The following is a 14910-nucleotide window of genomic DNA, read 5'->3' on the forward strand; positions in this document are numbered from 1 at the left end:
CAATCTCTCTCATTCAATTGACTAACTAAATCTACTCTCTCTCTCTCTCTCTCTCTCTCTCTCTCTCTCATTTTTCCTTTTCCCTTCTCTTCCTTTCTTCTCCATATCTAGGCATTGACACCTTGATCCGGGCCTGATTGCATTATGTTTGTCAAAAGACCGACATTGGCAAGGATAAAAAAGACAACTGTATAAAAAGGTTCCTAGAGGTGACACCTCTTTGATATTCATATCCTATCTATGCACTGAACGACAGAGCTGTAAACAATTTAGAGTTCTTTAAAGGTAGCAGACCAAAATTTTTGATGCAGGACAATTAACCAATTGCTCTAAAAGCTCAAACTGATAGAATATGGAAAATTAATCCCTTTATCTCATAGCCCAGACCCCAAATCCATGGGTTCTGCCCTACATGAGCTACCTGCCTCATACGGCCCCAAATCCATGGGTTATGCGGGCCACCCACCCCGAGTGTGCTCCTCCATCCCATAGGCCACCCCACTTGAGCCCGGTGTGAAAATGCCCCCACATTAATCACCTCCAGTGAGGAGTCTCGAACATGAGACCTCTCGCTCTGATACCAATTTGATGCAGGACAATTAACCACATGCTCTGAAAGCTCGAACTGATAGAGCATGGCGAATTAATCCCTTTATCTCATAGCCCAGGCCCAAAATCTATGGGTTAGGTCCTCGGCCGAACCCTCCTCGTGGGCCCCAAATCCATGGGTTATACGGGCCACCCACCTCGAGTGTGCCCCTGCATCCCACAGGCCACCCCACTTGAGCCCGGTGTGAAAATGCCCCCGCATTAATTTTCCATTGGTGCTAGCACCAAGTAAGATTTGTTATGCAAGGCTGTGATTGGATGTACAAGTGAATTGAATTGCAAACATTCACTTTAATCAAAGAGGACACAACAATGATTATTGATATAAAGTAGCATTCACAATGAGGAAGTAGTCCCCAAATTTGTAGTTACATTCCTTCAGCCTCTAACTCAAAATAATGTCTTTTTAGTGCCCGACCTCACAATATGAATGCTTAAGAGGTAATTATAGCTTGGTCATACCACCTTGCCAAACTAATTATTACAATTCAATTTGATAGTGCACCCAAACTTACCCCAAGGTGGATCCATTCAGCAATGGCTTGGAATGCTAAACCTATGCTGATCATAAAAACTTCTAATCTTCTTGTCTAATAGACTCCCAAGGCTATTCCTCGAACTTGGTACGTGCTTTTGATTTCTTCATATGAGATATTCATAGGTCCTCACTCATATATCACTATCAGCCATCATTCGAGGTAGTTGTTCTCATCTTCCATAAAAAATAAAGAAGAAGAAGAACATTAAGTGACCTGTAGACTTCCCAACATGCTTCTTTAGCTTGAATGATGTCTTGTTGTCCTTGTGTCATTAGCATTCATCCCCTATATTTGTGTTCTTGTTGTCCTGCATGGGATAGTCATCATTTGCGAATTGTTGCTCATAGAAGCCAAAGCCATATGAGGATCTACACTCAAGATGAAAGCAAATTTAGCATTCTTATGTCACTAGAATAAGTGCATAGTTGCATACATAGTTCTAAAACCCCAAAACTAGAATCGAGTTGATTTTCAACTGCGTTGGGCTGACTTGAATACTCAATCTGACTCGACTTGGTATTTAATAACTATAAACTTAAAAAATTAGGAATAGGAGTAGATATTTAACTGCTTAAGTAATAAAGTACAAATGTTATCATTAAAACACTCGATGTTGTGGTGCTTAAGTTCATCTTTCTTCTTGTAGAGGTCGTGGGTTTGGTTCCCTCCCTCCCTATTTACATTTTGTTGAGCCACTGCAAGTTGTGACGAGTTGGCTGAGTGGTCCAGTAGACTATGAGTCGAGTTGTCCCAAGTCGGGATCAAGTCAGACCCAGGATTGAGTTTCCTAGCGACTCGGCTCAAAATCTCGCAAAGTTGAGTTGAATCAGCTAAGTTTCAAGTCAACCCAGCCAGTTTTAGAACTATGGTTGCATGCGGATCGTCATGCCGTTTAGACTTTAGCTGAAAACTTCCTTTATCCAAAGCAACCCAAGGGCGTAGGAGTCTAGCCTTGTAATAGATGTGGGTTTTTCTTTCATAAAAAAGCTTGAACATGGTATTTTATGAAGGAGAGCGTCTCTTTTGGACATTCTCAAAAGATTTGAAATCACTCAGTTGGACTATGTGCACACTGACCTCTAATCCGAACATCTATCATACGAAGTATAAAATTCAATTTTGTGACCACATTAGTTTCAATTCTGAATTTTGATTTGTTAATCTTATCATTAACCTTTCAAACAAAATAAAAAATATAAAAACCTTCATTTGCTTGACTTCTCCAATGCTCTTGCCGAGGATGGTGCTTCAGTTTCCCCTCTTTTTACTGCATGCTAACTACACTGTATACTTGAATTTTTCAATAGGTTTCACATATTACTATAAAAGAAAGTAAAAAATTTAGGATTCGTGTCACATGATGTATGCCACTTGCAATGGTGCCTACACAAGCATAAAAATTAAAGATGGAATAGAGTGGATTAAGAGGAAAAAACCCACTGCATCATGCAAACAAGTGGTTTTTACAATGAGAAGGTGGCCTCACAACTTCAACATCTCCATCACCTCCACTGGAACACCCACTCTCAGAATCTGGTTTCGATGTCCGAAACATGTTCTTTAATCCGCTCATTAGTATCTTGCTCAAACTCTTTGAATTCCTTGGGTTAGTAATGCTGCAAGATTTATCCATTGGAGATGGCTGCATTCCCCTCTCTTTCTTATCCTCCCAGCTGAACCTAAAGCTTGCCGACCGAGTCGACTCCAACGTTTTCCTCTTCTTCTCTGACTCGTGAAGCTGCTTCCTCATGTGTATGAGATCGTTCTCCAAGCATATAATTCTTGCACTTGTGGCATCCATTGATGCTTTGAGCTGGGCCACATGACGGCGGGCGGCATCGCGGTGGAGGATGGCACCGAGCGTGATACACTCATCATGTGGCTTGTGAGCATTGGTGATGGAGGCAGCTGAGAAGGATTGACGGGTGTTTAGCTGCTCGATCAACATCGCCCGGATGACGAAACGAAGTGGCATTATTGGGTTCTGGACGGCATGCATTAGGAGGTGTTGAGAGAGCTTGTTGCAGTCTACTGCAGTGCAGATTCGGATTTTCTGTTCCTCCGTTAGATTGCCGGTATATTCCTGTAAGTGCATGTTTCAGTTAATGCAGAAAATAGACCACAGTGAGCTGATCTAGACCATCGATCAGTTAGGCCATAGGTGGACCTTGCTCTAAAAGTCTCTCTGATGAGGATATCCTAACATTTCAATTTTCAACCTGCAGATAGATTGGTAAAAAAAATGCAGCAACAGCTCCCATTCAACATGGACTTTGCAGCATGGTCCATGATCCAATATGGTGGGGACAGTCAGATCAACGTTCTCTATTGCTAGACACTGGGGCCCACCTGTACGTACTAAGTACTGAGGGCCCCATGATGCCATATGTTGGATCCTAAAAGCACAATAAATTTGAAAAGCAGTTCTCAAAAATTCTATTTCCAAATAGCTAATGGCTGATGTATGTTTCACAGGGAATGTGTGATTTGGGCTACTTATGGACTGGATAATCGATGATGAGACCCCCATAAGCTTGCAATAGGATCATTGAAATGGTGACCCCCACTTTAGATGGTTGCTCTCTATCTGATTGGTGGACATCTAATGAATGGTTGAAATGAAAATTAGTTACCCATTTGATCTCAACAAACGTCCATTAATCACAAATTAAGATAATTTGTAAATGCGATTTTAGGGTTATGAACTATACACGGTGAGCCCCACAATTTTGGTGGACTTAATTTGAATTACATGCATGACATGCGTACGAATCACCAGGCACTGCCAGAGTATCAAATAATGAATGGTCGTCTAGCTGTAGTCGGAAGCTAGGTGGGGCCCACCGTGATGTTTGTGAGAAATCCACCTCATGGTTTATTCAGTTGATCCATACACTAGATTCCCTCGTGTGCTGCTTGTGGAGCTAGGACTACTACAGTGAATTTGTAGTCGCTAGTTGGGTAAAGCGTATTATGATCGGAACCGTTGATGGAGAAGCTTCTACCATGGTAGTTGGAGAAGGTCTCAACGTAAGTTGTGAGAGACGATCTTAGCCACCCGATCTAGGGTGAGAAATAGTAGGGTGGTGAACGGCTTACATTAAACTCCATTTCTCAACTGGCCAAGACCCATCTTTACAGAAAAAATGAGGACAATCCATTGGATATCCACGATTGGCCCCACCTCCTCAGGTGCGTCTTACCCTGACCCACATAACCAGCTAGCGGACTACGATTTACTTCAGTAATCCGAGAACTACCCGTCTTCTACTCGATTTGGAAATCGGGTTCAGTGGTGCATTGGACTACATATTTCAGTGGTCCCTAGCTTTTGTCAAGGTAGAGCGGAAAGGGATTGGCTACTCCCCCTGCCACCACCCAATGGCTAGTGGTCGGTGCTCTGTGGGCCCCACCATGATGTATGTGTTTCATCCATACCGTCTACCCATTCTTCCAGATCATTTTATGGTATGAGCCCAAAAATGCCTTCTAAATGATTAGAACTATATTTTTCAAAAAATGGACCATCCGTTGTGCGTCTATGGTTGGTTTTGCCTTCTGAAGTGGATCTTAATCTTTTTTAAATGACCCATCTGGGGGACTTTCATTTCGGAAGCGGATTGGCAGGTGTACCACACACCAGCTATATAGCTGCTGTAGGTACGTGTCGGGAGAAGACGAGCGCTGACGCTCCTCGAGCTCCGGGTTGTACCAACGGTTCAAAGAGATCAACGTTACATGGGCCCCACAGTTATGTATTTATTATATCCACAACGTTCATCCATATTTCGAGATCATTTTAGAGTACTCTACAAAAAATTAATCATATCCAAAGATCAACTGGACCACACCACAAATAGCAGCCGAGATAATATTTTCACTGTTAAAAATTTCGTAGGTCCACCACAACGTTTATTTTCCATCCAATGTGTTCATAACGTTACAAAGACGTGGATGAAGAGGAAAAACAAATTTCATATTGATCCAAAACTTATGTGAACCCCAAAAGGGTTTCAATGGCAGACGTTTAATCCCCATTGTTTTTTTCAGTGTGGTCCATTTGATTGTTAGATATGTTTTATTTTTTGTGTCAAGACTTACGACAAGCTCTAAAAATGGATGGACGGTTTGGATATAACATGTACCTCATGATGGGACTCACAGATCTTGCTGACATCAATACACCAGCTATATAGCTGATGTGTCGTACACCAGCCTATCCGCTTCCACTAGCCATTGGCTAGTGGCAGGGGGAGTGGCCAATCCCTTTCCGACGGACATCTCCATTGAGGTGGGTCCAATAGTCCAAAGGCAGGTTACGAGAGATGATGCGGTAGAGCGGGATAACCCGAATATGGTAGAGTAATCTCTCTGCATTACACGTGGAAAGGTTATCCATCAATCTGAACTGTCCATCTAGTTTATCTCATTATGGATGGATAGATGCATCGTAGATCATACTTATCAGAAGACCACAACCATCGATTTAATTTTGACCAGTAACTGCTTTTATTAACAACCATCGATTAAAAGGCCCATGATTAGATGGCTAGCATTATCCACTCTAAGTTTATATCGAATCAATTCCATCCACAGTGGATACCACCTAATGGACAATCCTGACATGTAATATCGCAATGTGGCCACTGGAAATGGTCTGGTGGACTACCGTTCTCAATGGTATGGAAATGTAAATTTTGCATAGAACAAGGTGATTTCAGACGAATAGGCGATCATTTGAAATCTAGTAGTTGTTTGATACTCCGCCTGCGCATGACGCTTGATACGCAGGCACTCCAAAAAAAATGTCATGTGGCATATATTAACTCAAATTAAACCAATAAATTGTGGAAATCACTGCCGCTTGGTCTAAACCTCAAGATCAGATTGGTTGAACAATCCTAACCTCTGATCATGGACATTTTCCGTTGGAATGGTGCCTCTGGATATTTTTTAACCGTTCAATAAATGTCCACCAATCTGACAGTGAGATAATTGGATAATTGTAATTTTCCTGTGCTAATACATCCATGCTGGGAAGCATAATTTTGACAGTTTAATGTGAATTATTGTATTCCACGCTGGCAATTTCCAAGTGCCTGCGTATCATCATCACACTCCGTCCGAGTATCGAAATCACTCCTTGAAATTTCTCTTACCTTGAGGTAGATATCCACGATCCTGTACAAAAGATCGTGACAACCCGTGAATCGGCCTTTCATCGAATCGGCGATGATCTGAAATTCCTCGGCCGTCAAGGCGACAACGTCATCGACCCAACCGTCAGTAACTCCGTCACTAACGCCGTCTGTTGAAACTAACGCCTCAATGCATCTGCTCACCAGAAAAGCCATCTCCTCTGCCTCAGGAAGCAGCGCCAAGCACGTGCGGAGGATAATGGCGGCGTACTCACGGTTAACGGCGACCGCCTGACAGAAGTAAGTCTCCGTTTTATGGCGCAGATTAGCGTCAACGGCGCCGTTATCGTCCATCATCTCCAGAAGCTCAGCCGCGACTCGGAGGGTTATGACGTTGAATGGCGTTATAACGACGTTCGAATCGTAACAGAAACAAGCGACCAGGGCAAACGCTTCCGCCGTTATCTTTGACGGAAGAGAGACGGTAATGTCGTCGGATTCCGTTAGTAGCCGTTTTAGGTAGCGGCTTCTTGCAATGAGAGGATCCTGTCGGAGAATAAAACGCACAGTGAGAAATCTCGTTCTCGGCACGTAAATTTCTCGGGAGATTTTCATTCCCGCCAAAACAAAAATATAAATTTTAAATTTATAAAATGAATTTAAAATTTAAAAATAAATTTATATAAAAATTTTCTTATGTTTTTTCAAATGCGATATTTGAAAATCTACCGATATTTTTAAAATATCGAGATAATATTTTAGTGTATTTTTCGAGATATTTTCAAAATATCGGATATAGTTGTCCCACTGATAAAACGTACAGAAGAATAAATGCCCATTGATTTCCCATTAATTACTGAAAGCTACCACTGGTTTGTAACTGTAGCTTTTGTCGACGTTCCGTTACGTTTTCAAACGACATCTTTCAGTAGCTAATTAAGGAACGATCACATGCAACCGTACGTGTGCTAAGCTGATTACTCTCCGCTGTTTTCCTGCCAACGTGTCACACGTGGAGGACATCTGATCCGTTAAAAGGGTGGGGAGCGACATAAAGACCAACTTCTGTTAGCTGATCCGTTCATTAGGTGGTATTAGTTAAGGCCCACTATATCAACGGTTGGATCATTTAAACATTGGTCCCCGTTGTACAAAATAAAATCAGAAGAGTACAGTTAAACAACATTCGTACATATAAACTGATTTTTTGAAGTTGAATGGGACGTTGCTGTACTGTAGCATTATTCAAAAGTAGAAAAAGGAGTTTGAATGTCATTTTCTAGGGCAGATAGGACTTTAATTTCTACATGCTACCCTCCAACAGCAAGGGGAAGCAAATTCACTGGTGTACCATACACCACCGACTTAGGTGGTGTGGGCTCAAAAGTTACATGGCCCCACAATGATGTATTTATTATATCCACACCCTTGATCGATTTTGGGAGATTATTTTAGAGCATGAGACCAACAACGAATAAGATCCAAAGCTCAAGTGAATGACACCATAAATAGCAGTAAGAAATAATTCTTACTATTAAAATATTTACAAGGCCCACCATAATGTTTATTTTTCATCCAATTTTTTATAAGGCCATGCAGAACTAGATGAAGAGGAAGAACAAATATCATATTGATCCAAAATTTCCATGACCACAGAAGGGTTTCAATGGCAGATGTTTATCCCCACAGCTTTTTACAGTGGTCTACTTGATCTCTGGATGTATCTTATTTTTCAACTCAAGCGTTGGCAGAAGCTCACCAGTAAATATAAAACATACTTCGTGATGGGAGAACCTGGTGAAATCAAAACAGTAGCCAAGGCAGTGATGTGTGATACACCAGCCTATTGGATTCCTGTATAACCGACATCCGCTCTACCGTCATCTCAATTAGCTTGAGATGACAAGGACGTTATTGTGTGGCAAGGAGGGAAGCGAGTTGGCTTGTGTACCACACACCCACCTGTATTTATCATACTCACCCTGTTCATTCATTTGGCGATATTATTTAAGATCATGAGCTAAAAAATGAGTCATATCCAAAGCTCAAGTGGACACCACCATAAATAATAGTGGGGACAATAATGCTCACCGTTTAAAATTTGTAGGGCCACCATAATGTTTATTTTCCATCCAATCTATTCATAAGATCATACATGAATGAAGAGGAAAAACAAATATCATATTAATCCAAAACTCCAATAACCCTTAAAATGATTTCAATGGTAGACGCTCAATACCCCATTATGTTTTTCAGTGTGTTCCACTTGATATGTGGATCCATCTTATTTTTCCGCTCAAACCTTATGAGGAGCTTGCCTAATGGAGGGACGTTTTGAATATAACACCTCATGATGCGACCCACAAAACTTAGTGACGTTAACACACAAGCCATATTGGTGGTGTGTGGTACACCGGCCAATCGAAGCCATTTTAAAACTTAGGTAGGCCACACTAGAGGAGACAAACTTTTAAAATTCAAGTAGGCTACATCATAGGAAAAAACTTTCCGGGCACACCTTGATGTTTACGTGTCACCAGGGTAATTTTCTAGAAAAATCCTAGACCCTAAACCCTAAACATCACCTTTATCCAAAACTTTAATTGCATGTGGGTATTTAATACCACCGTTTGTTGTGACCTGAATCACCAGCTTTTGCATCTGTCTAATTTTTAAGCTCAAAGTCCACATGAGCTAGTCGATTGATAAATGGATTGAATATAACACATACATCAAAGTGGGCCCCACAGAAATTAGGGTTATAGGGTCTAACCTTTAACTGGGGTTAGAGGTAATTTGCAATCCAACTATCTGTTTGGGGGCATTTTGGGAATGATAAATATAAGCCTACACTTCTACGTAAGTTTTGCACATCTTAAAAAATGGTGGAGACTCCTAAAACATAAACATGGCACAGACATAACAATCTAGGCCGTCCAGATTGTTGATGCAGTTATGGATGGAGAATATTGCAAAAATTGCACTAAGAATATAATATTAACCATCTAATTTTTTCTGTTTAATTTGGACGGCGTATCTTTTTAGTTATAGCCATCCATTTGATATCTATTAATTGGATAGCCAGGATTGCTCGATTAGTTTGATTTTTAGAAATATGCTCAATCCACAATATGACCCACAATTTGAATGGCCTGGATAGCTGTCCATCAGTGCCCAGGCCAGGAGGCTTGAATGATCATTATTTTTCAGACTGTACAAAAGTAACATAGAAGTCTAGGTTCTGGGAAGTTTGCATGTATCCCATCCAACTATGGCATTTTGGAAATAGTAGGATGATCTTATGGAATTCCAAAGTAAAAGAGATTTACTAAGCCCCTGCGCAGATAGAAAGCATCTCATCTACATGAGATACTAGCCATTCATCAAGTTGGGCACATTGTTTTGATTCTATGGTATAAAATTCAGGCTGTCAGAAAAAAAAAAAAGGCTGGCCACAAATTTTGTGCAAAAAATATTTTATTTTATTTTATTTTTTTCTTTTCTCTAGGCCATCTAACTATTTCTAACACTAGAGCACCTGATAAAAGGACCAACTTAGGGGATATATACATGGTCGGATCCACAAGATGGATGACTTGATCTCATATCCCCACGACAGGCTGATACATGAACTGTCTTTAAACTTGCCTAGGTATAACAAACCTCCCAAAACAAAAACTGCAAGTTAGGATTGTTGTATGCATGTTATCATTCATGTATCTTGTGTTTAATTCAATTAGATGTGTGTGTGTGTGTGTCAATTAAAGGATGCATTCTTTTATAATTACACATGCATATGTTCACCTAAGAATGTATGGATGTATTTATTGCATTTATGTATATGTGACTCTTTATCAAAGGTCACCTGATATCTATATATACTCTATCTTAACTCATTTGAAAAGTGTGAAAATTTTACTTGTTATCTTTTTTATTTCTTTAATTCTTTTTATCTCTTGAGTAAAGTTAAAAAGATAATAGTTTATCATTTTTTTTTTTTTTTTGGGGCCATGTGTGCAAATAAAAATGGGATGATTGAATATTAATGCAACAAATGTGCACTAAATCTTCAGGTGAGAATTCTGAATCCAGTAAGCAACTCAAGGATAAATGCACAAAATCCTTTTAAAAATGGGCAATCCATTAGCATCTCAAGCAAAGATCAAACCCAACTTCAAGATCAAAGAACAAGATAAAATAAATCTACCGATTTCATCCCCTTGCTTCTGTCTTAAAGAGAAAATTATTAATTCATTTTGTTAACTATGCAATTACAATATAAAAAAGTATTTACTAATTTCTAAATATAACTAATTTAGACCCTTTATTCCACATGCTAACTTTTAATTTTTAGCTATCTATCTAAACAAAATATATAAAATAACAAAATACATTTTGATCCCATTACACCCGTATATGCTTGCAACTAAAACATACCTAACCAGTGTCACATTCTGTTTGGCTTGTAGAAAAGCTGGCTAAGATTTCAAATGAAATAAATTTTATATCATTTTGACATCCTTTGATGTCCAAAAAGGTCCTAAAATAAGTAACATAAATAAGGTAGATTGACTTACTCTCTAAGCTAATCACACAAGTAATATTATAAAATAAACAGTAATCCATGCATTCAAATTCAGGGCTTACAAGGATGGAAATAGTTGTCTTCAACGATCACGGCTCTTTAAATTCGGGGCTAACTAACCTATACATGATTCACATGAATCTAGACCATTCAGTGCATTGATTGTGTGCCCATTGGCAATCACTAGTGAAATAAGCTTTTGACACATATTGGTCCATTAGCATGCTTGGATTGAACGAAGGAAAACAAATACAAAATATATTTTCATTTGCTTCCTTTTTCTTGAGCCTAATGTCTAACCCATGCAAATTATATATCTCTGTTTGTATACTTATAAGAGTATTGTTTATTTCTATTTGTATACCTTTTAACATATTCTACTCATTTATCTATGAAATTCAAACAACTAGAATGTCAAAACAGACTTATTTTTAGCACAATTGTTGTTGCAAACAAACATGTGAAAGGTATTTCTTTTCCATTGAGGATTATTAGCTTTAACTAAGTTTATACGATAGTTTTTTTTTTTTTTTTTGAACTCAATTCAAACACTGCTCATGTGAGAGCATCGTATACTTCTGTTTGTATACCTAATTTTAACGTATTCCACTCATTTATCTATGAAATCCAAACAATTAGAATGTAAAAAAAAAAAAAAAAAAAAGGCTAATTTTAACAGTATTGTTGTTGCAAACAAACATGTGAAATGTATTTCCTTTCCATTGGGGATTATTAGCTTTAATTAAGCCTATACGATAATTTTTTTTAACCCAATTCAAACACTGCTCATGTAAGAATATTGTTTACTTCTGTTTGCATACCTTTTAACATATTCCACTCATTTATATGTGAAATCCAAACAATTAGAATGTCAAAAAAGGCTTATTTTTAGCATGGTTGTTGTTGCAAACAAACAGGTGAAAGTTATTTCCTTTCCATTGAGGATTATTAGCTTTAACTAAGCTTATGCGATAGTTTTTTTTTTTTTTTCTTCAAACACTGCTCATGTGAGAGTATTGTTTACTTATGTTTGTATAACTTTTAACATATTCCACTCATTTATCTGTGAAATTTAAACAACTAGAATATCAAGAAAGCCTTATTTTAGCATAGTTGTTGTTACAAACAAGCTGGTGAAAGGTATTTCATTTCCATTGAGGATTATTAGCTTTAACTAAGCTTATACGATCTATATATATATATATATATATAAACCAATTCAAACACTGCTCTTGTAAGAATATTGTTTACTTTTGTTTGTATACCTTTTAACATATTCTACTCATTCATCTCTGAAATCCAAACAGCTAGAATGTCAAAATAGGTTTATTTTAGCAGGGTTGTTGTTGCAAACAAATATATGCAAGGTATTTCCTTTCCATTGAGGATTATTAGCTTTAACTAAGCATATACAATAGTTTTTATTTTTTTTTATTTTTTATTTTTAACCCAATTCAAATATGGCTCATGTAAAATAACATTTCCATGTGTCTAGTTGCATCTACATCACATGTCTGGATTATCCATTAAATAAAATCCACTCTTCTTCTATTGTGCAAAAATCACAACAATCTGATGACCTAAACATCCCCAATTGGATCTATCATCTAAAAACAATCTTGTCTTCATGCCACCCACTGGATGTTATGATTTTTTCAAGCCAGCCTATGAAGATTAGGTTGGGCAAACGGATGGACCAGATTGATGATATAGACCGTCCCAATGGCCAGATTTAACTAGTGACACTTATCCTACTTGATCATTTCAGAATAATAACTTCAATGCTTCGTAACACGTGCACGTATGGTCACCTGAGCTACTCTTGCACGTGTGCTCACATTCATTTTGCAGAGAGAGAGAGAGAGAGAGAGAGAGAGAGAGAGAGACCTTGTGTAGACGGAAGCATCGTCCATGCACACGTATGACCACGTCCGTTTCGACTCCTGTAGCCTTCGTCCTTACAAAAATCAAGAAAAAACATATATAGAAGATCCCAAGATCCAAAAACAAAATATGAGAGAGAATATATACATAGTACCTTCCCCCCCCCCCCCCCCACACACACACATATATAAGTCCTTGCTGTTGGACCATAGTTTACAGTCTTCCATGTTACTAACTTACTACCTCTCATGTGTGAATGAAATCCAACTCGTCTAATTGGTTTTCTACATCATGAGTATCACCTTTTACAAAAAATCATCTCCACTCGTTGATCAGATGGGCCACACCATAGAAAAAAATTTCCATCCATTAATAAATAAAAACTACAAGCGTGTTCTAATCAATTAATGGATGTAGCTGATTTTTACATAAGATGATCCTCGTGGTGGAAAAAACCTATTGGAAGGATTGGATTTCTCACACACACATGATAGGTAGGAAGTTACTGGCTGGATTGTACGAGCTAAAAAGAAGAGAAAAAAAAAAGAGAGGTGAGAGTACATACCATGAGTCTACTATAGTTTGAAGAGATGAAACGGAAGTAGTATTAGTAGGAGGAGTTGGAGATGAGTTAGAAAGCTCTTCCTGTTCTTCTTCATAGATTGTCTCCACCACAGACAAATTCCTCCAACCCTTCATTTCTTTCTCCTTCAAAACACCTCTCTTCCTTTTTTCTTTTCTTATTTATTTATTGTTGGGAGAGAGAGACAATGAATGCTTGCATGTGAATTATCATAAATGCCTGCCACCTTCCGTTTTTGAACCTTTGCACTCTGTTATTCCACACATGTGATTTTGTATTATTACAAAAATCACGATAATTTCATTTAACTTCTTACACGATATTTTCAAAATATCCTGAGAAAATATTCAAAATTAAGATTTATTAATTTACAATAAATATTTAAAATTTTTACTACAAAAGTACTTGCTAGCTAGGATTTTATCAAATATTTAAAAATTTTACTACAAAAGTACTTACTAGCTAGGATTTTATCAAATAAGGGCACTGGGTGGCACTTTGAAATTATGAAATTACCAAAATATCTCATTTATTTTTTCTTTAAAAAGCATTAAAGTCCATAATTATGAGGGCACAATTGACAAGTGTATGACATTGAATGTGTCTAACAGATGCACCCAACCATGACTATAGATAAACAAAAATAATGATGTACTCAAGTATTATGTAAGCCGCAACATAAAATATAATTTACACTTATAAAAAATATTTAAATTCACTTGTAATTAATCCAATGATTTGATAGGCTTGATTTTTTATTTGATGATTATTATATTAGGGTGTAGATATATTTACACACATGCTATGAGTATTCAAACACATAACTTCAGTGTTGAAACTCATACAGCTGACCACGTAATTATAAGTAGGGACTTACGGATATATATGTTAGATCATTTGGATATTATACACAAATCGTATGGGTCCTATAATTTTAAGGATGTCTACGATAGATAAGTTGGATTACATATAAAAACTACATGACCGGCTTGTATAATAATCAAGGCATCGCAATTTGGGTAATTCAATTTATGGTGGTATTATTTTACTAAATAAAAGTTTACAAAGAAGTCGACTATAAAAATTCCTAAATATTTTTATTTTTTGTGAAAATTTTCAATTAATATCCCAAAAAACTTCAAAATTTGAAGATCTCGGGAGACATTACAGCATTACAGAGAGAATTAGATTTTTCAGTATTTGATTTGGGAGAAGTTTTGATACTCTAGGGGAGTGTGATGTCTAATATGCATGCACTAGGATGTTGTACATGTGAAATGATATGAACTCAAATCAAGCCATCCAAGTTGCGGGTCCCAATTTAGATGGATCATTTATAAAGAAGTTGCACTAATTTAGTTTTTGCAATAGGCAGATTTATGGGTATTTAGGTGGACGGTTGAAATGAAGAATGGGTGATGGATTATATACGGTGGATTCTATATTTTGGACGGTTTTTTTTTTTTTTTGGACGGTTTAATGTGAGTTAATGTTTGCCACGTGTACAATATCAAGAGTATTAATCATTCCAGGATTACCAAATAACTCGCCACACTAATTTGTCTCTCTTTT

The 14910-nt window shown here is 37.7% G+C and overlaps 1 protein-coding gene across 1 annotated transcript; it reads right to left on the reverse strand.

The window, feature by feature from the left end:
• Positions 1-2439: 2439 nt before the first annotated feature.
• LOC131218951 (BTB/POZ domain-containing protein At3g49900) lies at positions 2440-13482 on the reverse strand. Its single transcript, XM_058213869.1, has 4 exons — positions 13321-13482; positions 12759-12828; positions 6308-6832; positions 2440-3231 (listed from the first exon to the last, which is right to left on the reverse strand). Exons 1-4 carry the CDS (start codon positions 13452-13454, stop codon positions 2593-2595), a joined length of 1368 nt encoding a protein of 455 aa, XP_058069852.1. The 5' UTR covers positions 13455-13482; the 3' UTR covers positions 2440-2592.
• Positions 13483-14910: the final 1428 nt, after the last annotated feature.

The sequence above is a fragment of the Magnolia sinica genome, chromosome 11 (genome assembly GCF_029962835.1).
Source record: "Magnolia sinica isolate HGM2019 chromosome 11, MsV1, whole genome shotgun sequence".
NCBI classification, from domain to species: Eukaryota; Viridiplantae; Streptophyta; class Magnoliopsida; order Magnoliales; family Magnoliaceae; genus Magnolia; species Magnolia sinica.